The 21,049-nt window shown below is 40.4% G+C and overlaps 1 protein-coding gene across 1 annotated transcript in view; it reads right to left on the bottom strand.

Moving 5' to 3' along the window:
- The window catches only part of Thsd7b (thrombospondin type 1 domain containing 7B), a 902,908-nt gene that overhangs the window by 74,486 nt on the left and 807,373 nt on the right, over positions 1-21,049 (bottom strand). Inside the window, 2 exon segments of the mRNA NM_001191669.2 lie at positions 9,603-9,753; positions 16,418-16,551. Of these exon segments, the coding sequence (NP_001178598.1) occupies positions 9,603-9,753; positions 16,418-16,551 (285 nt within the window).

The raw sequence follows: 21,049 nt of genomic DNA, 5'->3' as shown, positions 1-21,049 counted from the left end.
AACCTCATAGGTAGCAATGAATAGCCTAGTAAGAGCACCAGTGGAAGGGGAAGCCCTTGGTCCTGCTAAGACTGAATCCCCAGTGAACGTGATTGTTGGGGGCGGGCGGTAATTGGGGGAGGAGGGAGAGGGGAACACCCATATAGAAGGAGAGAGGGAGGGGTTAGGGGGACATTGGCCCAATAACCAGGAAAGGGAATAACAATCGAAATGTAAATAAGAAATACTCAAGTTAATAAAGAAAAAGAAAAAAGAAAAAAAAACACAGTTAAAACATGTATTATCTGATATAGCGGTCATACCCACAATGTGTGCAAAATTTCTTTAATCAACAAAAAATCGAGTTATTAAAAATAAAATAAATTACTCCAGAAATCACTTTTAAAATGAGCTATTTAATGCTGCTTGATGAGTCCTTTTAATAAATGTGTACCTGTCCTCTGGCAAGGCTATCCCACTCACTGAATATGGGCTAACGAGAAATGGTTGCACAGCTTTGAACTCTTACATTACACTCACTGTGACCATTGCAGCCATACTCCCGGGCTAAAGAGGACACAGGTGTCCTTCAATGAGAAACACGTGAAGAGATGTTGCTGTGCTCCCCACTCAATCACCAAAAGGACAATTTACTGACCTTCCAACAACAGTCATAAATCTCATAAACACTGTTAAACCAAAGAAGTGAAACATAAAAGAACAGTGTGATTCCTTAAATGTAAAAACACCTAGATACAATGTTAACTAATGAAGCCAACAAAAAAGGGTGCATAAAGTAACAGGAAGTTCAAAGCAGGCAAATTTCATGGGTGTAGAAGTAAGAATAATGGCTAAGTGTGGGTGAGAAACTGTGCGTGGAAACTGAAAAGTCACATGAAAGATGCTGGAGTGAGCAGAAACTGGCTTATGTTTTTTTTATGTTTGATAGCTAATAAGATACATATAAAGCACAAACATTCAAAAGCTTAAAATTTCTTGGGATTAAAATCATAACATGTTTATAAAACCATAAACCTTAGCATATTCAGTAGCAGAGAAATGAATCTGGAGAAAGATGCACCCCACAGTGTGAGCTGTGATTTCAGAATTAAAGTCATGGTCTTCATTCAGATACACTAAAGCGTTTGAACTTGAGATTTGTCACAGCCAAATAAACATATATTGAAGGCATTATTCCAGCTTGCTTAGAGTGGATGTTCATAAGCACAATATACATGATAATGAATATCTCACCCCTACGAACAAAAATAGTCTAAAAATGGAGACTAGATGAGTATTTTCTAAACAGATTGGTAAATATGAATTATTATGTAAAACAGAAGGTGAAAATATAACTATTTATGTCCCTAATTACAGGTTCCATTCATAAAGATACGAAGTTTGGGGTAGAAGGGAAATGAGGTACATTGGGGCATTAATTTATAATTCATGATTTTGTTCCTAATTCAAAGTCTATCACATTTGTATGCAGAGAACTATGTGTGTAGAATCTATATCCTACATTTTTATGGAAATGAAGATAATCATTACTGCATTAAAATGGTTGAGAACATAATATGGTCTCCTTAGAAGAAAGTCAGAGGGGGAAAAAAAGAAATAAGGTGAAAAAACAGAAAAACACACGAACAGGAAGAAGAAAGAAAATGACACCATTTATCTGGTGAGTCTAAGGGAAAGTTCTGATGTAAAAACTCTCAGCAAAGCATTGCAGAGGCCAGCATTCGCCAACTTCATTGTGTTAAATAGCATGGCAACAGAATGTAGAGGTGGCCTGTCCTAATAGCAGGAAGAGTGTTATGGAAACATAAATGTAATGGTGTTCTCTCATAGACGGCAGGCGACTATAACTTCTCAATTTACTAATGGCAAATAATGACTCAAGGATATTGAAAAATATAATAAATGGTGTTGAGAATTTCAATATAAATGTACCCTCACAAAAACAATAATTTTGGCCAGAAACTGCACACCTTATCAAAATTGAATCAAGCAGCAATCTTTTATAAAAACGCATAGGCACAACCCCCATCTACCTGTCTATCTGTCTGTCTGTCTGTCTGTCTGTCTGTCTATCTATCTATCTATCTATCTATCTATCTATCTATCTCCCTCCCTCCCTCCCTCCCTCCCTACCTACCTACCTACCTACCTTCTATCTGTCAACATCTAGATCTTTATATATATTAAAAAGTAAGCAAATATTATTATATTAGTATATTATTATACTTATTTGAAATTTAAAAACTGACCTCCACTTTGTAAAACTGTTCAGGAAAGGATGTTAGAGGGCTTTGCGACAGTTTTAGCACTGAACATCCAATTACAGGTCAGGATCAGACCTAACTCATCTAGTTGGGGCTACCATGCTCAATCAAATACTGTCACAGGTAAATCTAAACCTTAAAAGCTCTTCATCACTATACTGTGAATGCATTTCAAAAGCACCATATTCTACTTAGGATATATATACATTGAAACCCAAGGAAAATAGGAAAGATCTTAATATATTAGAAAACAAGAATCTAAAAATTAGATTCATTGAAGATTAAATCACTAAAACAAACTCCTGATCAAATCTGAGACATACAGAGAAAAATCTTGCAAGACTAAAGGAAAGCTATCGCCTACACACACACACACACATACACACACACACACACACACACACACACACACACACAGAAAGAGAGAGAGAGAGAGAGAGAGAGAAAGAGAGAGAGAGAGAGAGAGAGACAGAGAGAGACAGAGAGAGACAGAGAGAGAGAGAGAACATTTTCCAGGCGATTTTAAACATGTATCAGAAATAATTCTGCATAGTAAGCTCAGAGGAGACTGCAGTCTTGTCTAGACTGATCAGTTTGAGAGCAACACTGGAAGTGATGCCCATGCCCCGTCAAAGCTTCTGGGTTTCCCATGAAGCATCACAGTCTCCGAGCTCCACTCCCTGTCTCAAGCATGTGAAAATACAGTGTATTATACAGCACCAAGGTGCCAAATTTATAACATCAAAGCCCAGGAGGAGAAATTAAATCAAGTCACTTAGAGAAATACACCACCAAAGGGTCCCATTTCAATTACATAATGCAGATACTAAAACAAGTTTTATAAAACCAAGTGTTCTACTTTAAACTGCAATGTGCTTTCGATAAAGGGACTGTCTTCTAAAACCGTTGCTATAAAAACTTGTAAAATGGCATAAAATACATCATAAATACTCATCACAGTTCATGCTAAGTACTTATTCAAGAAAATATAAATTCCATGCTTGCTGTTGTTCTGGGGAGATAGATGGATGGATGGATGATGGATGGATGAATAGAAACAGTAAATAAAGAGGTAGGGGAGAAGGGGGAAAAGGAAGAGAGAGAGAGAGAGAGAGAGAGAGAGAGAGAGAGAGGAAGAGAGAGAGATATTTGAGAATATATACCCCTTGTCTATATTCCAAGTTAATGATATTGAGAATCAAAGTGATCAGACTATATTAAAGAAAGTAACAGTTATATTAAACTTAAAAACAGAAGCTGATATAAAATGTTTTTATTGAGTTCTTGTTTTTCTGCTCCAGTGAATGGAGTGAGTTAGATTCAGTAGGAACACTCTTCCCAATTAGCTCTGGAAACCACTAAGTGATATTAAACCTCAGTGCATTGAGGTAAAAAGAAACCTCCACCAACCCCAGACCTGTTGTCTTTGGTTGAGTATCAATGTCAATTGAGAAGAACTCAGAATTCACAGTTGAGATGATAGGACATGACCACTATTCTCCCCTAGCTTTGAGTCAAAGGAAAAATGGACGCCCCAAGGATCTTGGTCATGACACATGTACTCCAGAGACCATCACCTCTTGTTAAAGAAGGTTAGGAGAGGCCGAGAAAGTGCCTGGAACACTAGCCATTGGGACAATATACTCCCCAAAAAGCAGCTTGCAGAAGTACTGCTAAGTGCCATTCATCTCAAAAGAAACATCAAGGCCCACAGACTTTCCCCAATTCATGTCAGAGCACTGGGGCTATAAAAGAAATGAATCAATTCTCAGCAATTGGGCACCCATTTCTCTGTGTCTTCTAAGCAGAGCCTATATGAAGGAAGCTGGCTGGCACTGGAGGATGAGGCACTTTTGCAGGGTCAGAGAAAGAGGGGAAGGATAGAAAGGAGGTGCATTATGCACAGTATTAAGTCACTGGTAAAATTCCAATTCCATTACACTAATGCCCAGTCCAGTTTCTCTGCAAACCTTCCTTCCCCTGTGACATTTGTTGGAGGTCATCCTGGTGACAACACTCAGATGTTAGTCTTTGATCATGAGTCTTGCGAACTACTCTGCAGTGACCATCTGTTTCCCACTGACTGAGGAAAGGAGACGTCTGTATATCTATGTGCATCTAACCCCGTTCTGGTACCCAGCTAGAGGGAGATCAATTAAAGTTCACTCAGGTTTGCTAAGCCTAAGCCAGATTTCTCGAGGAACTTTTCAGTCTTGCCTCTGCAGAAAATGATTCAGGTTGATAACCATCCATCAGCGAGACCTTTACTTTCTCATGTCAATATTTATTTCTTAAAGATTTCTTTGGCAAACTGCCAAGGGCATCCCTAAATAGAAAATCTGTATCACCCCATGGAAAACTTCTGCAGAGATTCGTAGTATAAATAAAATTGCCATCTGAATAGTTCCAAATATATAAGATAGATGAATAAAGAAATTTATAAACCAGTTTGAAAACTATGGGATTCTAAGACTATTCAGGAGGGATATAGGATCAGGAAAAGGAGAAAATTGAATTAGCTAGAAGGGAAAATGTGTAATAACTAAAGAGAAAGTATACACATATATATTTGTTTGACTATATGAACTTAAAATGCATATACTTGTTATACACACATAAAAGACCTTCCTCCCCATCAAATCAATGTCTCCTGACAATAGATGGAGACCATTACAGAAAACCACAACTGATCAAAATGCTCTGTACAAGTGACCTGTGACTGTGCCCTGTTGTGGTTTGCCCTGAAGTTATCTGTATTTTGATGCTAATTCCACTGCCCCAAGGACAGCTGCCTTGGCATGTACTCAGAACTCAGGTGACTTCACCAGAACCACCTCCCCATTGAATTTGTAAAGTACAGGTGAAGGGCAGGTACAGGATAGAAGGAGGCCTGTCATTGGAGGAGAAGGAAGGATGGACAGGAGAGAAGTTTGAAGGAGGGGGAGGAGACTAGAGGAGACTAGGGGAGAAGGAGAGATTGGAAGAGGAGAGGGGGAGAAGCCATGGCAGGTGATGTTAAGATTCTGCTCTGTGTATTTACAGGTTGTTATCAATGTTCCTAAGGGATGGATGGTACTGGGCTTTGTATGTTTAAGTGGGCAATTATATCTTACCAATTGGGTCAAAGATTATTGTGTTGTGTGTTCTTTTATGTGAGGGTTTGAGTGTAGAAAAGTGTGCGGCTGGGATGTGTTTCTGCCAAGATATCTAGCAGATATCTTGGGATACTGCGGTGTGGACCTAGCGGGGGAAAAAGACAACTATACTCTTTTCTATTTTATATATTATTACAACAACAGTGCCCAGCCTAGCAGATTCACCTACAACACAGCTCTTGCACCTGAAGCTCAGAAACAATGACAGACGAGGGAGTGGAAGAATTTTCAAGAACCGGAGGAATGAGTTTCCTTTGAAATTTGGTGTCCTAGAAATGCCGGAGGAGCTCTATCTATGCAGTCACTTTGGTATGTCTGCCAAAATAGGACCTGAAGACAGATGACACCAGCAGGCATGGTAATGTGGAAGGGGAAATCATGTGGGGTCTTAACCTTAGACAAAGGGGATAATGACAGAAAATAATGTGTCTTCTCCAGGGAACAGCACACAAAGTGCTTATCCTGCACTATCTAGTACCAAGTGGGTAGCCATGGAATCATATACAAACAGGTTATCTTATATATACTACATATATGATATATACAATATATGATATATATGATCATGAATATATGCTATATATGCTATATATATCATATATATATATATATATGATAGATATATCAACAATAAAGAGAAATAGGGGCCATGAATTTGAGAGCAATCTGTGGTGTGTGTGTGTGTGTGTGTGTGTGTGTGTGTGTGTGTGTGTGAAGGGTTGGGGTGGAAAGAGAAACGCAGAAAATGTAATATTTAATTTCATGAAATAAAAAAATACTTTAAAAGGAAACCATAGAGAGGCAAAGTGATGATACCTAAATGCCTTTTCCAGGGTCAACCCTACTGGGAAAGCTTTTCTGTGAACAAGCACAATCAGGGAAGCATACTTGTCAAATTAAAGCACTGTAGAAAAGAGAGCCAGTTGTATTAAAGAAGAAATGATATGCATGTGTCATGGGAACCAAACATCTCACAAGCTCAGAGAATAGTAAAACATATGAGCCCTCATTTGTTTCTGATTCTGCCTTGGACTGATTTGGTTTTCCTTGCCTCACTGTTAAGTCTCTAGTCCCCCTCCTGCAACCCTTCTCCTATGCTTCCACTACCATTTCTAATAAGATGCTTTGCAGTGAGCTAGGTGGTCAGTAGCCAAGTCATTAACTCTCCAGTGCCTTATTTTGGGGGACTTTGATTAAATAAAACAATGGCCATATTTCAGGAAGCAAATGTCCTTTTATTTTTACAAGATTGAATGGGAACTTAGTTGTGTGGAGGAAGAGAGATTTCTACAGAGCTTAGAAATGTCCCACTGCAAGCCTCTGGTTTCCCATCCATGTTGCAATAAACACAAAGGGTAAACTATAGGCTTCTGTTCTTCCTCTTCTACTACTGACTTTTTATTGCAAACACCCTAATTGTATACATGCCATTTTGAGTCTAAATATTCTTGCACAATAGCTGCCATGGTCCCCATGCCCTGACAAGGACCTTGTAACCCAGAATGCAAATCACCATGCCAACATCATACTTGAAGACGTAGAGATGCCATTTTTATGTTGGTAGAAGGAAAAAGTAAGAAGAATAAGGAATTTGTTCCATTAATGTATGTCACACTGCTGACAATTAAGGAGAATTTAGTGAATAGACCCATTAAATCAACACATGGTACGGGGGATAATTATGAAATAATAGTTTCCTCTTCCTCAGGAAATGTGCATCAAAATGCTAATTAAACTTTAGGCACAATGATCCAGCTTCCTGTCTTTGCAATGCTCATCTCCATCACCAGCACTGATTAGCTCTGAGGGTGCTGGGACATTATGCAAGGATCTGACAACTTGATACAACTGTGCAATGCGCTTAGCTATCGGAGAAGTAGTCAGCTCTGAGTCCTGATTACCATTCCCATCCGAAGCCTCTGTTTACAGTGAGATCAGCTTGCTGCATGAGAGAAGACATGGTCCCAGTGGTCAGGGCGCCAACAAGAATCTGACATCCTAGCGCTGTTGTTAGGAAACAGCCCTATATATGTTCGTCACAGTGATGGTCACGTGGGGCTGCTCAACGTTATTATTGCTGGTGTCAAGGTTCTTATTGCTATCATTATGTAACACGGCAGATGCTTTTAAAGGAGCAGCCTTCTCATTTCACACTGACAAGCACGCAGTTGTCTATATCGTCTTCAAGACTCATGAAAGGACGTTAAATTATTTTCTCCATCTCTACTTTCTAACCCCCCAAACCAGATAGCACTTGGACAACGTTAGAGACAATAGCTGTCCCAAGGAAACAAATGCGGAGCCATGCAGAGCAACTTCAGAACTATTTCTGCAACAGAGGAGTTAGCCCCCTCACCAAATGGTTTGACCTGAGAGGGAGAGTTTTCATAGCAAAACACTTCGAACTTTCTGGCATCTTCTGTGAGTAAATTAGAACAAGCAAGGAAGGTTATGACCTCTACATTTACTTAAACTAGGTCAGGCTCCCCATTTTTCCATATGTATATTAATAAAGTCCATGTTAATATCCATCTTAATATGGGGACATATGTATCTAGTCATGCAAATGTTATGCAGACAGTTAAGATACTTTCCCATGAGGAGCAGGAAAGATAGCTCAGTGGTTAAGAGGACCGACTGCTCTTCCAGAGGTCCTGAGTTCAAATCCCAGCGACCCTATGGTCGTATGGTGGCTTACGATCATCTGTAATGGGATCCGAGATGCCCTCTTCTTGCGTGTGTGAAGAGAGTCACAGCGTACTCACATACATAATATAAATAAATTTTTTTTTAAAAAAAGACACTTTCCTGTTAAAATAAACACTACATTTTAAAGAAAGAAAAGCATTCAGCCCAACAACATTGCAATCCTTCCAAAATTAAGTTTTACAAGCTGCAAACCTCTGATTTCCTCAGACGGAAAAAAATTATTGTCAGCTCAGCACTCATTCAATGGAGAACTTTGTCCCAGCTGAGCAGTCGCCTAACGGTGAGTAGGGCTTAAGTAGGCAGGTTGGTGAAGTGACCAAAGGCAACAATCCTTCCCTGTGCCTGCCTCAAACTAAGTGGCCTCAAATCTTAACCTTCAGGATATTTAAATTGTTCACAAATAGATAACGAGAAGCTGATATAGGAACATCACAGTGGCGGACTTTTTTTTTTTTTTTTTTTTTTTTGGTTCTTTTTTTCGGAGCTGGGGACCGAACCCAGGGCCTTGCGCTTCCTAGGCAAGCGCTCTACCACTGAGCTAAGGCTTTACTCCTGAGACATCTCAACATTGCGCATCCTTCAGAACCTCTGAGCAAATAAAAGTAACACATCAGGACTCACTTTTAGGTTACAATCATTAATAAGGAATTAATAACTAGTAACCGGAAATGTGAGTCATTAACTCATGCCATAGATACCCTGCACTGTAACAGCAAGGTGTCTGTCTCTGTGTGCCCCACACTTCATCAGCAGAACGTTTAAAACGGTGTAATTTCATGCATTCAAGCTTTCTCTTCACAATATTTATAACTCATTCTTGTGTTTTTCCTCTCCCTATCTTCAAGCAAGAATACGAGTTTAAAATATCAAAGTTTACCATCTGGAAATACTATTGTAATCATACTATTTAATATTTTTATAATGCTGTTTTATTTTCATTTTACTGAAAAGGGAAAAACGAGGCAAACGGTTGGTCATAATTTTTTGCCTGCTCTGGAAGAAGCAGGGACGTCGGAAGAAGACTATGTCATCTTTAGGAAACCAGCAAAAGGCAAATACAGAGTCATGAATAGAGGCAGCCTTGCACAGTGGGGTTGAACGCTTAGGAGGAAATTGATAGTTCTAGGATGATAATGGAACAGAACCAAGACATTATAATGAGAGTCATTTGGTGCTAAAGAAGACCCTTTAAAAATGGCGCACAGCCAACTCACAGCGTGACCATTACAGGCTATTTTCCTTGTTCACGGTCTCCCCGTGAAGGCCTAGGAAGAGGCAATGGTATTTGAAATCACTCACACTCATTTGCAAGTTTTCATTTGTTTTTCTTTCCCTTCAAGTGAGGAGTGGGTTCTTGGGAAAAATTCTTCTCCCATGTCACTAGAAGAGAGCCTTGAAGAGTCGCACTGTAATTTATAAAGAACAACAGAGAAGGAAATCCTGGAAGATTCAGCCAATCAACAAAATAAATTACCTGTGGGCATTTGCTCCATGTTCCCCACTCAGACATGACGCACTCACTAGGACACAGAAGAGAACAGGCCTGGGTCTCTGGGGGAGCATCATCCTGGTTGCACAGGCTCCTGTCCACTGCCCCTCCTTCTCTGTCAGCAGTACTCACACACCTGTTAGACAGTGGTGGCAATAAAGATATATACATTTAAATTAAGACCACCAGAGAAACCAGGAAACAAACCAACAATCCAATCTTCACCACTCAGTGATCTTTTCTCGGGTGATAACACTTGACAGGGCAAGTAAAGGTATTCAGAAATATTATGGGTAATGGCTGTCTTGTGCAGTACCCATTCTGCAGAGACCTAGAATATGCCCAGGTTTAGTACCAAGCGGATATAATTTTCACAAATCTTGAAACTTTCTTTTTCCAAATGCTGAATAGATGATATTGTTTCAGCCAGAACCTTCATACTTTCTGTGGGTCTTAGAAACTTTCCCTAAAGTTCCCCAAGCACCTGCATATTTACACAACATATTACAGGGGACAGGAAAATAATTTGTTGTTATCTAAAGCATTTGAGTTTCACATAGCTATGTGGGACGCAGATCCCACAGTCAAGGGAAGTGTGCAAGCATTGCCACAGCCATAGAAGTCTAAGAATATATATTATACCTGCATGATCAACCAAGCATCAACATCAACTTAGAGATAAAACACATATAATGACATCTGTCATTGTGCTCCGGTTCCACATGATGGAAAATCAAATATACTACTGAAAATGGTTTAAATAAACTACACGGACAAGATCAAGATTTGGCAGAAATATCAGAGACTTATAAATCACTTCCCCCGGGGTTGGAGATTTAGCTCAGCGGTAGAGCGCTTGCCTAGCGAGCGCAAGGCCCTGGGTTCGGTCCCCAGCTCCGGAAAAAAAAAAATCACTTCCCATTGCTAATTGGAAAGTATTTTAAAAAATGGTTGAGTGTTTCTGCCTCCACACAATCTGGCATTTAAATAGAAATGTGCATAATTCACACCAAACCAACCACAAACTGGAAATACTTAGAGTGGCAGGATTCATATACAACCAAGCTAGAAATGACTCAACTGTTGAGTATCATATAACAGTTGTACCCACTGTTCTAAATTCCACTGAATCCAGTAACTATGATAATGTATATAGTCCTATAGGTACACAAAACAGCTTGGGTGGCACAGATATGCTATTAAAGGCTGACACACACCAAGTGTCTATACTCTATGATGATATTTTCATATAGATGTTTAATGTGAAACAAAACTAATTTGTGGAGTCAGACTAGGCATTACTTTTAAAAGAATGGTTAGTGACTAATAAGGCATAAGTAATATTAGAAATATTTTGTTTCTGACTTTGGGCTTAGTTGCAGAAGTATTCTGAGAACTTACCCAGTCATATTCCCATGATATATCCATTTACTTATATTTGTATCTCAGAAATGGATTTATAATTTCCATGTCTCCAAAAAAATTAAAGAAATGAGCTGTTGGTCACTTTTTCTAGATGTCAGAAATTATTTTTCTCAATAATTATTGATTTAGTTAATTTTTGGAATCAAGGTCTAAGATCTTCCAGGGTGGCCTTTGAACTTCTGATACCTTATCTCTCAAATGCTAAAGATTACAAACATGGCCTGCACTTAATAATTTTGAGGCCTTACTATCGTACCAGTGCCTTAACCAGTCATTGAGGTACAAAACCAGAAGAAAACTAGACAGCTACTGTATCTGTGAGTGTTTTGCTCTAATGAAGATGAAAATGACAACAATGTCCTGGTGTATACTTAATACCCTAGGACTTAGGAGACTGAGGCACAAATATTGTGACTTCGGGGCTGTTAGAAACTAGCCTGAGTAGAAAGAACTGACAGAAGGCATTTGCTGGTCTAATACTGTCAGATATCAGGGTACGCATTGCATTTTAAGAGTGATGTCCTAAAGCACTGTGGTGCCTCCTGCCGTAATTATGCTATCTTTCCCCAAAAGAGTTCCTTATGATACATTAAAATAGAAATTAAATATCCAACTAACTTCCGGAAATGATGTTGAAATTCAACGAGCTTTAGGAGTTGAATTAATAAAAATTAACCATATCATACAGGGAGGTAACAAAGCCTGGTGGGTAGATAGGAAGAAAAGGTCTCCAGCAGAGGGAGTCCTGGTGCAACATCATATCCAGGTTTGTTTCTGCTCGGTTAGGAGTCAGTAGGAGAAAGAGGGTCCACAGAATGGCTTCAGAGTTTTTCCTGGGACAAACCGAAAAAGCTAGAAAGTGCTTTTTCTCTTGACTGCCCAAACTGAACTGAAGACTTTTGGCTAGTGAGAACCAGTGGACATAGGCACTGATTTCTGCTCACTTCCAATCCACAAAAGCAGTAAGGAATAAAGGTATTTGTTACCAATGCATAATTAATGGTGATGATAAGAAGAGTAATTTTCTGTTGTAGTCTCATCTCCTCTTCTCTCTTCCCCACTCTTAGGGATCCTGGTGAACAAACTGTGTTCATAGGAAGAGGGTATGGGAAGATGTGACTTCCAACTACTGAATCATGGTGCTAGATCTCTGTGACAAATTAGATGCCTCATGGAATAGTAAGCCTTCAGGTGATAATAGTGAAAGTAGCTACATTTATATTACAGAAACATCCCACGGATGATTCTAGCATCTCTAGTATCAAGTATTTGAGGATGGGCTGTTGGGGTGAAGATGGGGTAAAACACTAGAGAGGTTTTGAAAATGTGTATAAGAGGTGTCTAGACTCCCAGATGCCCTCCTGCAGTGCACAAAGTCTAGTGACTGTTACTCTTCTCTGCCTGCAAGTAACTGAAGGTTTAATACCCAGAGAAGGTTCCCAAATGCCCTTGGATTAGAGAGCTCTCAGTACAATGAAGATCCTTATACACCAACAGGAATTTCAGTAGATGTCTACGTTCTGAAAATAACATCACCACTCACTTATCTTGTCTGACAACTGTATAACATAGATATACAACATAGGTTTCCTGGAGCCTGAGTGCAGATGCCAGGGCTTGACAGAGATGCTATTTGAGGGACATGGCTTTTGCTCCTAAGGCCTCAGAGGCAACTCTTGTCCCCTCTACCATTTTAAAGCCCCTCATGAACAAATTGTGCCATCATAGACAGTTTAGAACTGTTGTCTCACTGCAAGATTCACCTTATTCCCACCCAACACATACCATAAAGAATCTAGGAACTAGAATGGGATATTGGGGGCTACCATTCTCTTAGCCACACTAGAATTCTTACTGCGCTCCAGAATACTGGCTATCAGAATTATCTATTTCATTCATGATGGAAGAAGCATTTCTAGGGCTGCTGAGTGGACCACAAGTAAAGATTTAAAAAGACAGAAATTGAAGGTGTTCCCAGATGAGATGCAGTAGTCCATTATAGCCCCTGTCATCAATTTCCTTGCCCATCTCCCCTTCAGCAATCACTCACTTCACTCAAACACTGCAAAACTGCTTCTGGGCATTTTCTCTGTTTGCTGTCAACACTTCCTGCCCTTTGCTCCCCTCCACTATTACATCTTGAACCACTTTGGTCATGTTTCTATTGTCATTGTTGATAGCCCTCTTATCAGAGTCATTCAGAGACTCCCCACCAACAAGTTCAGCGATCAACGCTTATCTCAGCCAACTCAGTGGCATTTGAGACAATTGATTACAGCACCTTTCTTTAAAAACTCTCTTGGGTACCTTCTTATTCCCTTTGTTTTTTTTTCCTATTTTCCCCTGGACATTTCTCAGTCTCATTTTTAGAAACATTGTCTTTGAATCTTGCTAACTTATAAATGTTGGAGTTACCCAGGGCTCAAAACATTATCAACATATACCAAATTTATAAGCTAATGGCAGGGAAATTTATAACCTTAATCTCTCCACTGAACAGCAGCCTATAATGGCTCAGTTGGAAAGTTAATATCATATCTCAAATTTAATGCATTTGAAAGCTAACTTGTTTTCCTGTCAAGCCTGATTGTCACAGTTCCCAATTCAACAAACAGTACCACCATTCCTCCTGTCGATTGGCCAGTTCATAATCATCTCCATATTTCTTTCTTTCCTCTTCTGTAGTCATTTAATTATCATAGCCTATGTCCTGTAGCTTTGAAATTTATCCTAAATTTGACATTCTCATCATCTTCAATTTATTAAACCAGATTTAACTTGACAGTCTCTGTCACCTGGAATTCTGCAATGACCTCAAACCTACATCTTTGCATGCAAATTTCTCTACCCTTCGGGATCTTTTCTATAACACCCCAGTGTGGTTTATTTTGGACAAGTACCCCCTCCACCCCAAACCGTCCATAGCCTTATGGCTCCCATCTTTGGATAGATAGAATAATATCCCATCTTTGCCTTCTTGAGAGCACAACATGGATTTCACACCAGCAGTAGCCATGTGGGACATCTGGTTATTCCTCTATCAAGTCAAGGAGCATCTCTCCTATCCTACTTCTGGGGATTCTCCTTTACACCCAAGCCATTTTCTCATTTTATTCAGGTTCCTGTATGAATTCCAGTTTGTTGGATTCCACTTTATTCCAGCCTCTCTAAAATAGGACCCCTGCAACTCCAAACCAACTTAGGTTTTATTCTTGACATTTGAAGCAAAGCCATCTCCTTATACAATGACTTATATGTTTATATTGTGTCAGTTTTACTTTTCACTGAGGAAACAGATACTGTTTGTTTGCCATTTTATTTCGTATACTCAGTACCACATGTGAGACATAGGAAGCAAAGAATCATAAATACAGGTTGAACTGGAAAGTTTTACAGCCATGAATGAACTGTGAATTGGTATTCTAGCACTGAGGTTGTGAGAAAGGAAAGAGATAATGCTTCATTTGGTGTACCTACGTCTTATTAAGATCAATAATTGTTTATAGTCCAATGTGGCTTGAGAAAATGCTTCATATGTTTGCATCAGACATTAACAGTGGATATGCAATGGTCAGCTAGGGCCACCATAGGAAACAGAAAAACATCATGAGAATGTAGTACAGGCCATACTGATGTATTTTCTCCTAGTTCTATAATCTGATAACAAACTGTTGTCAGGTTTCTTCTTTCTCCCATGTCTGTAATCTTTCCTCTGCATATATCTATGTACTTATCTCCCCCTCCCCACCTTGTTTGACATAATAGAGAAGGCATCATGTTGATTAGTATGTCCTCAAATGTAGGTTTCTTCTGCTTCTACCTGCCAAATGCACCACCATGTCCAGCCTCGCAACCTCAGCTTCTCATACAGACACCACTCGGAGCACTAGGGCAGACATACTGCTTCACATCTCTCTAACTATCTCATCCCATTTATTCCCATTATCCCATGATCTCATTGTCTCCATTCAAGTATGAGGAGCCAGGGCTTAGAACTTTGACAGATGGATTTGAGGAGGGGTAGAGTTAGTACGCCACACAGCAACATCTGTTAGTTGTACTGTTTTATGGTATCCGGCTGTGAAGGCATGGGCTGAGAGGTCTTAGGTACCTGCCTTTTCCTCCATCAGAATGCCACCGTTTTGTCAGTAGCAATTTTCACTCTTAAAGCTTTCTATCTTCCTTGAGATTACCTTTCAAAATTTCAAAGAGGAACAGGAAGAAAGTGCAGAAGGGTGCCTCAACTTCCAATATAAACTTGCTTGGCACAACTGCATGAGACTGTGATCATAGTCGATCATAGGCAGAGGTTCTGACAAAGAAACTGTGAAAGCCCAAAGTCTGCTAGAACCTGAGCCAAAGCGCCCGAGGAGCAGAGCAGCAGTGGAGAGGGAAAGGGAAGGGAAAGGGAAAGGGAAAGCGGAGCTCTCAGCTAGTGTTTTGCTTGGGCTACTGAGAGGCATCTTAACGCTTCAGCCATCAGCTGTTGCTTTCCCATGCCTTTCCGAGGTTTGGAGGTTTGGAGCTGCTAGAGTGGTCATTATGGGATGAATTGCTGAATGAAGAAACTTCCTGAAAGCCAACAAAAGTAAATGGGACATACCATCGCAACCGGCTTCCTGCTAACAGTTACCATAACAGACAGCTATCTAGCTCAGGCACGGAATAGCCTTTAGTAGTGGGGTTTTCCACATCTAAAAAATGAATGCCCAGTGCTGTTTACATGGGTGACTGACAACACTAATCTTCCTTTTTATTTTACATACTGCTAACGGTGCACCGGAATTCTAGCTTTTGCTTGTCCAAATGATAACACATATTGTTATTATGCCTTGTTGGGAAGGCAACCGTTCTTTGGGTACAAGTTATTTCTATAGGACAAAAAATCCCTTTGACAAACTTGCTCAGAGTGACCTAGCATTCAAAACTGTTTTATAGAAATGCTTTTTATGCTAAGATGTATTCACAGATCTCATTGAATTTTAGTATCTGGGGCTAGTGATGGGGGGGAGGGGGCTTAAATTTGTCATGGCATCCCCAAATAGATTAAGAGCCATCAAGGTGCCAGCCACAAGTGCTGAAATGAGAAATGGCAAAGCAGTGAGAACCTCCTGATTTGTTAGCAGTGGTTGGTTGGGAGTCAATGGAAGGACGGTGGTCTGTCCTGTGACGTGGACTGGTTCCAGTATAATTAGGAAATAGTAAAGATGTGAGTGGTAGATTGCAGAGACCATTCTATTGTTCACACGGCTGGAAGGCTACATTTGCTTCCCTGGATTGTTGAAGGTGAGCACAGAGGACATAGATGTCATCGTGTACCAGCGCTGGTGTTTTTATGAAGAGCACAAATGCTCCGCCCCTTCAGGGTCACGCACCTGATTCTTCTGGATTGTGTTCCTCTTCCACAGCGTGGGGATCTCAGCTCATTGTTGATCTTGCATGGAGACCAGTGTTCTACAACCCAGGAATACTGATCGCATTCACTGTAACATGGGACTGCTTCGTGAACCTGTCCAGAAGAGGGAAGAAAAGAAAAATCACATGGAGCTATCCGAGTCATAGAAAATCCTTTAGTAATGCTCGCTGAACAGAACCTGAGAAATGACACTGTGGCCCACTGGCCAAATTACGACCCCCAAAAGGAAGACATATTTGACTTCTCTGAATTGAGTGAGCTGCCTGAGGAAGCACAGAGGGAAATCAAGTGAAGTCAGACACTATGCCTTCAAAGACAAGAACGAAGGACAGCCATTCTGCTGCCAGGAGCAGGAATTCTATCATCATTCCATTTCCTCAAGAAGCTTGCTCACATACATTAGACACAGGCTCTCAATTAGATGGTATACTGTATTCCCAGATGTACTTTAACATGTCAACTGAAACAAACATATGCAAGGCAAACTTACTCTTGAATATGAGGGGTTTTTAGAATACCTAAGAAAAGTAGTATTATTTACACTAGAAATTTCTTTATTTTTCTTTGCCTCGAAATGATCAGTGCTACCAGGCAATCATTCAGCCTCCTAAGCATTGTGGCTTCATATGAATGTAGCTATTTGTGGGATGGGCTCAAAGCATAGCTAAAGTGAATATGTGTGCATAATACACACACACACACACACACACACACACTATACAAGGAAAGAAAACTGATAAATAATTACTCATTTGGCATGCTTACTAAGGATATTTATAATTGTTCTAATTAAAAATAAGGCAGAGAGGACATTGAACTCTCCCAGTCTCTCCTATGCATTTGCTTATGGTAAGGCTTTCCCAAATACATTGCTGCATAGCCCAGGCATCGGAGGTCTCTCTGAGGCTGCATTGAACATTCATTGCTTCTCATCACAGACACAGGCTTCTCTTAGTATAAGAGACACAAGGAAAGTAAAACCCTCTGGTTCACAGGGAAGACTCTGGCACAGACAGGATGCAAAGGAGGGACTCGGCCTCTTATGAAAGACGTAATAAAGCTTTTCTTCCTAAACAAGAGTTAAATACCAGTCCCTTTCCCAATTTCCTTGGAGATTGGGCAGAACCACCCCCAAAAGAAACGCTGCCTATAAGTTCCTACTAAATGCAAGGAAAAGCACAGTGTAGTGGGATACTCCGAGCAAGACTGGAGCTCTGCCAGTGTGCTCACAGAAACCACATCATGTGAGATTGGAGACACCAGTTCTGAGGCATCACAGTGCCAGGAGCTATTTTTAACCATAGGATTCTATTTAGCCCTGGCACATGGAGAACACCAGGAAAAGACAGAACATAAGGTGAGGAACATGAGAGGACAAAAATCAAAGGAGAAAGGAAGACGGGGGAAATTGGTGTGGGGAATCAAGTAATGAAAAAAAAAAAAACCAATAGCTTCATGCTGCGGGTGCTGACGGAGTGTCAGGGTTGGAAGCCTTTCTACAGTAGAATAACGGGGCAGCTACTTACAACAGAAATGTCTGCTCCCATTCTCATAGGACAGGAGAGGGAAGAGGAGAATATCCCCAAAATAAAAGACAAGATTCTACCAATAGATACTCAGCTAACAACTAGCACAATGAAGTTCTCACTGAATTCACATGTTATCTGTCTACAATTTTTAATGCGTATCAATATGTATTTTCATAAATACTTTAATATGGAAATGAGGAAGCATCTCTGTTTAACTCCTTCAAATAACTAAGATATAGATCAAAAATTCATTATACAGGCGACTGCCCTGTATCTCATGAACAAACTTAACAGAATATTGGTGGGGAATCCTTTGGGGGAAGGTACCCGGCTTTCTTAAGCTGTCAGTACTGAGAAGAGCTTACACTTCTACACCATGCTCCCTCCTATGTAAAGCTCCAAGATCAGATGGGAAATGAAAAGTGCTCAGATGCACGTACCTGCCTCATCACGCATTGGCTTGCTGTCTTTATTCCTTATTCTCCAGTGGTCTGAGGAGCGAGCCACCCATGACAGACTTCCGTGAGGCACAGAGAAGGCCTGTATAGGAAGATACTGAGCCACCTTCCTGGATGAGATTGTTAAACCCAGCACCTCTTCAGAGCGAGTCTCTGCACACATGGAGTTACTTGAGATTTTCTCTTCCCCATATGTACAATCTATTTTGTTTATTTTTACCACTTAAAATTAAACCACAGCTTTGTCTAGGCTAAGCAAGTTCTATCCTAGTGAGCTATATTCCCACACCATGGTCTCAATTTTAAACCTGTTCATGCTGTGCCTTCTAGCTGACAAATGCCTGCCTTCCCTGCAAAGCCTAGAAAATTCAACACCTTCATTGCCATAGACTGAGCTCTCAAGATCCACATACAGCAGCCCAGCATGGTGGTTAGGGCCACAGTGTGTTTGCCTGAGGAGCAAACGCACACAAAAGGTATCACCTCAACCCTATCTGTGTTGAGTACCTTCTCAGTATCTTAATATTTTTAACCTTAGTTATATTAACAATGTGTATGATCTAGACCTTAAATAACACTGAGTTAATACACCAAAAACACAATCCTACAATTTATACTCTACACACATATATTTACTTTTGATACTAACAAAGACAGGCATGTGCATGTGTTTGCTGGAGAGAGAGGAGGGGGAAAGTGAGGGAGGGAGGAGGAGGGGAAGGGAGAGTTTGGTCAACGTTTGCAGGAGGTGAGCAAAGGTTATGTTTTGGGGAGATCTTATTTCATAAAATCTTGGAGATCTTAATGAGTATTAGCCTGAAACAGAGTTTTGAACGTACCCACTTGGCTTTCATTTAATTCTCCCAGTGTAGCCCACGCTACGGCACTGTGAGTATTTTATAAAGGACAATAAAACGCCACACAAAAGAAATAGCTGCCTTTTTCTGAAGGACTGGCATGACAAAGAACCAAAAGCCTGGTCTCACTAAAACCCTGTCGTTCCTCAGGTCAGGACTCCTCATCTGCCCCCAACAGCTGAGGTTCAAAGTGACTCAGGGTAGGCAAGAATGCAACAGGACATCAGATGAACTCCATAGGTTCTGATTTCTCCCTGTCATCTTTTAGCTCCGGCTACTGTGTGCTGTTTGCTGGTTTTATTATTATAGCTTTATAATGAAATGTGTCACCATGTGGACTTTATCAGGAAATCATATGAAAATGTTCTGCAGCGGAGAAATGAGCCGTGGGAAAGTTAAATGAAAATCAGTTCTAAATGGCACAAATTAGGGGAAAATAACAGCTTTTAATAGGGCCATAGATGCTAACTACATTGCTGAAAACTCTAAATCCTCTGAGAGAGGCAGCAGTTCATTCTCCTAGAAATGAGTGCTGTTTATTACGTCTTCGCTGGGGATCTGGGTTTTTATAATTTTGCCAGCTCCAGATTCATCTCATAAACCCATTCGCTAGTCAGCCTTTTAATATTCATGAAATAAACCTGCACTTGCCGTCGTGGGTTAGTTTAATTAAGTGGTGCTCAGAGAGACCTCCTTTCTAGTGAGATGGACTTCCTTGCATGAGCTTGGAAGTGGGGTCTCAGTGGGCTCTGGGGTCGTCTTTATCATATATCACAGGCTTAGAGTTCAAGGGCCTAAAACTAAAATCACATGGCAAAAACAATGAATAAATGCAGAGGAAGTAAGAGAGAAAAGGATGGATGAGGGATGGAGAAAGTAAGGATGGAGAAAGAAAGGATTCAGAACCTCTGATTGGTTGCAATAAAACGTACAGCATTGCTGGCACAGATGGCCCAGGTAGAGAACTTCAGCTCCGAGGCCTCCAACTTTAACACCGGATATTTAGCAGAGTTTAAATCTGTTCAAAGGCCCATTTGGGATCAAATATCTTGGCAAGTTGTAGCTAGGTTCGATCCTACTGCAATGAGATATGATGGTCCCTAGAAGTACCGAGATCCTTAGCACAATGTGCTTCCTGCTGCCCTAAGAGTTGCGAACACTTCATATAAGATGTGTGCCTTTGCCTCAGATGAAGCCAGCGTTCTCAGCCCCTAACTCTAAGACCTTCCATTCTAGCCTTTCTCTGTTCAGATTGTCTCAGTCTCTTCTCCAGAGCTCCCATTTTCTCTCCAGATGGGTTCTATCCCTCAGCTTGCCAAGGTGATCCTTTTACAAGTTAGTCAACAACTCTCAGTCATCTCTGACTTGACTTTGAAGGGCCACATTACTCCAAAAGCATTGTTTCCAGCTTCACCAGTCTACTCTGTATGTGATTGTGCATAATGTAATGTGTGATATGAAGATCCGACTGAAAGCAGCTCTGTCCACGTTATGGGCCATCATGATCCTGCGTGTAAGAAATTCTGCCGCAAGTCTTCATCATCAGAATCACTTGTGCTTGGCAAGGTTTGTATGGCCCTTATATATAGGTAAAAACCCGTAGCGTGAATCTGGCTATCTGAGCATTTTACTTTGGAGATGTCTGTTTCCCATAGGCAATGTCTGCTCAGTTTGTAGAAGCTAATTACCAGCCACCAAACGATGATTTGTGTTAGTGACATTCTTGTTGCTCTAACCAAATATCTGG

Source organism: Rattus norvegicus, chromosome 13, assembly GCF_021556685.1.
Source record: "Rattus norvegicus strain SHRSP/BbbUtx chromosome 13, alternate assembly SHRSP_T2T, whole genome shotgun sequence".
Classification (NCBI taxonomy): Eukaryota; Metazoa; Chordata; class Mammalia; order Rodentia; family Muridae; genus Rattus; species Rattus norvegicus.
This window is presented reverse-complemented; position numbering and strand designations above follow the sequence as displayed.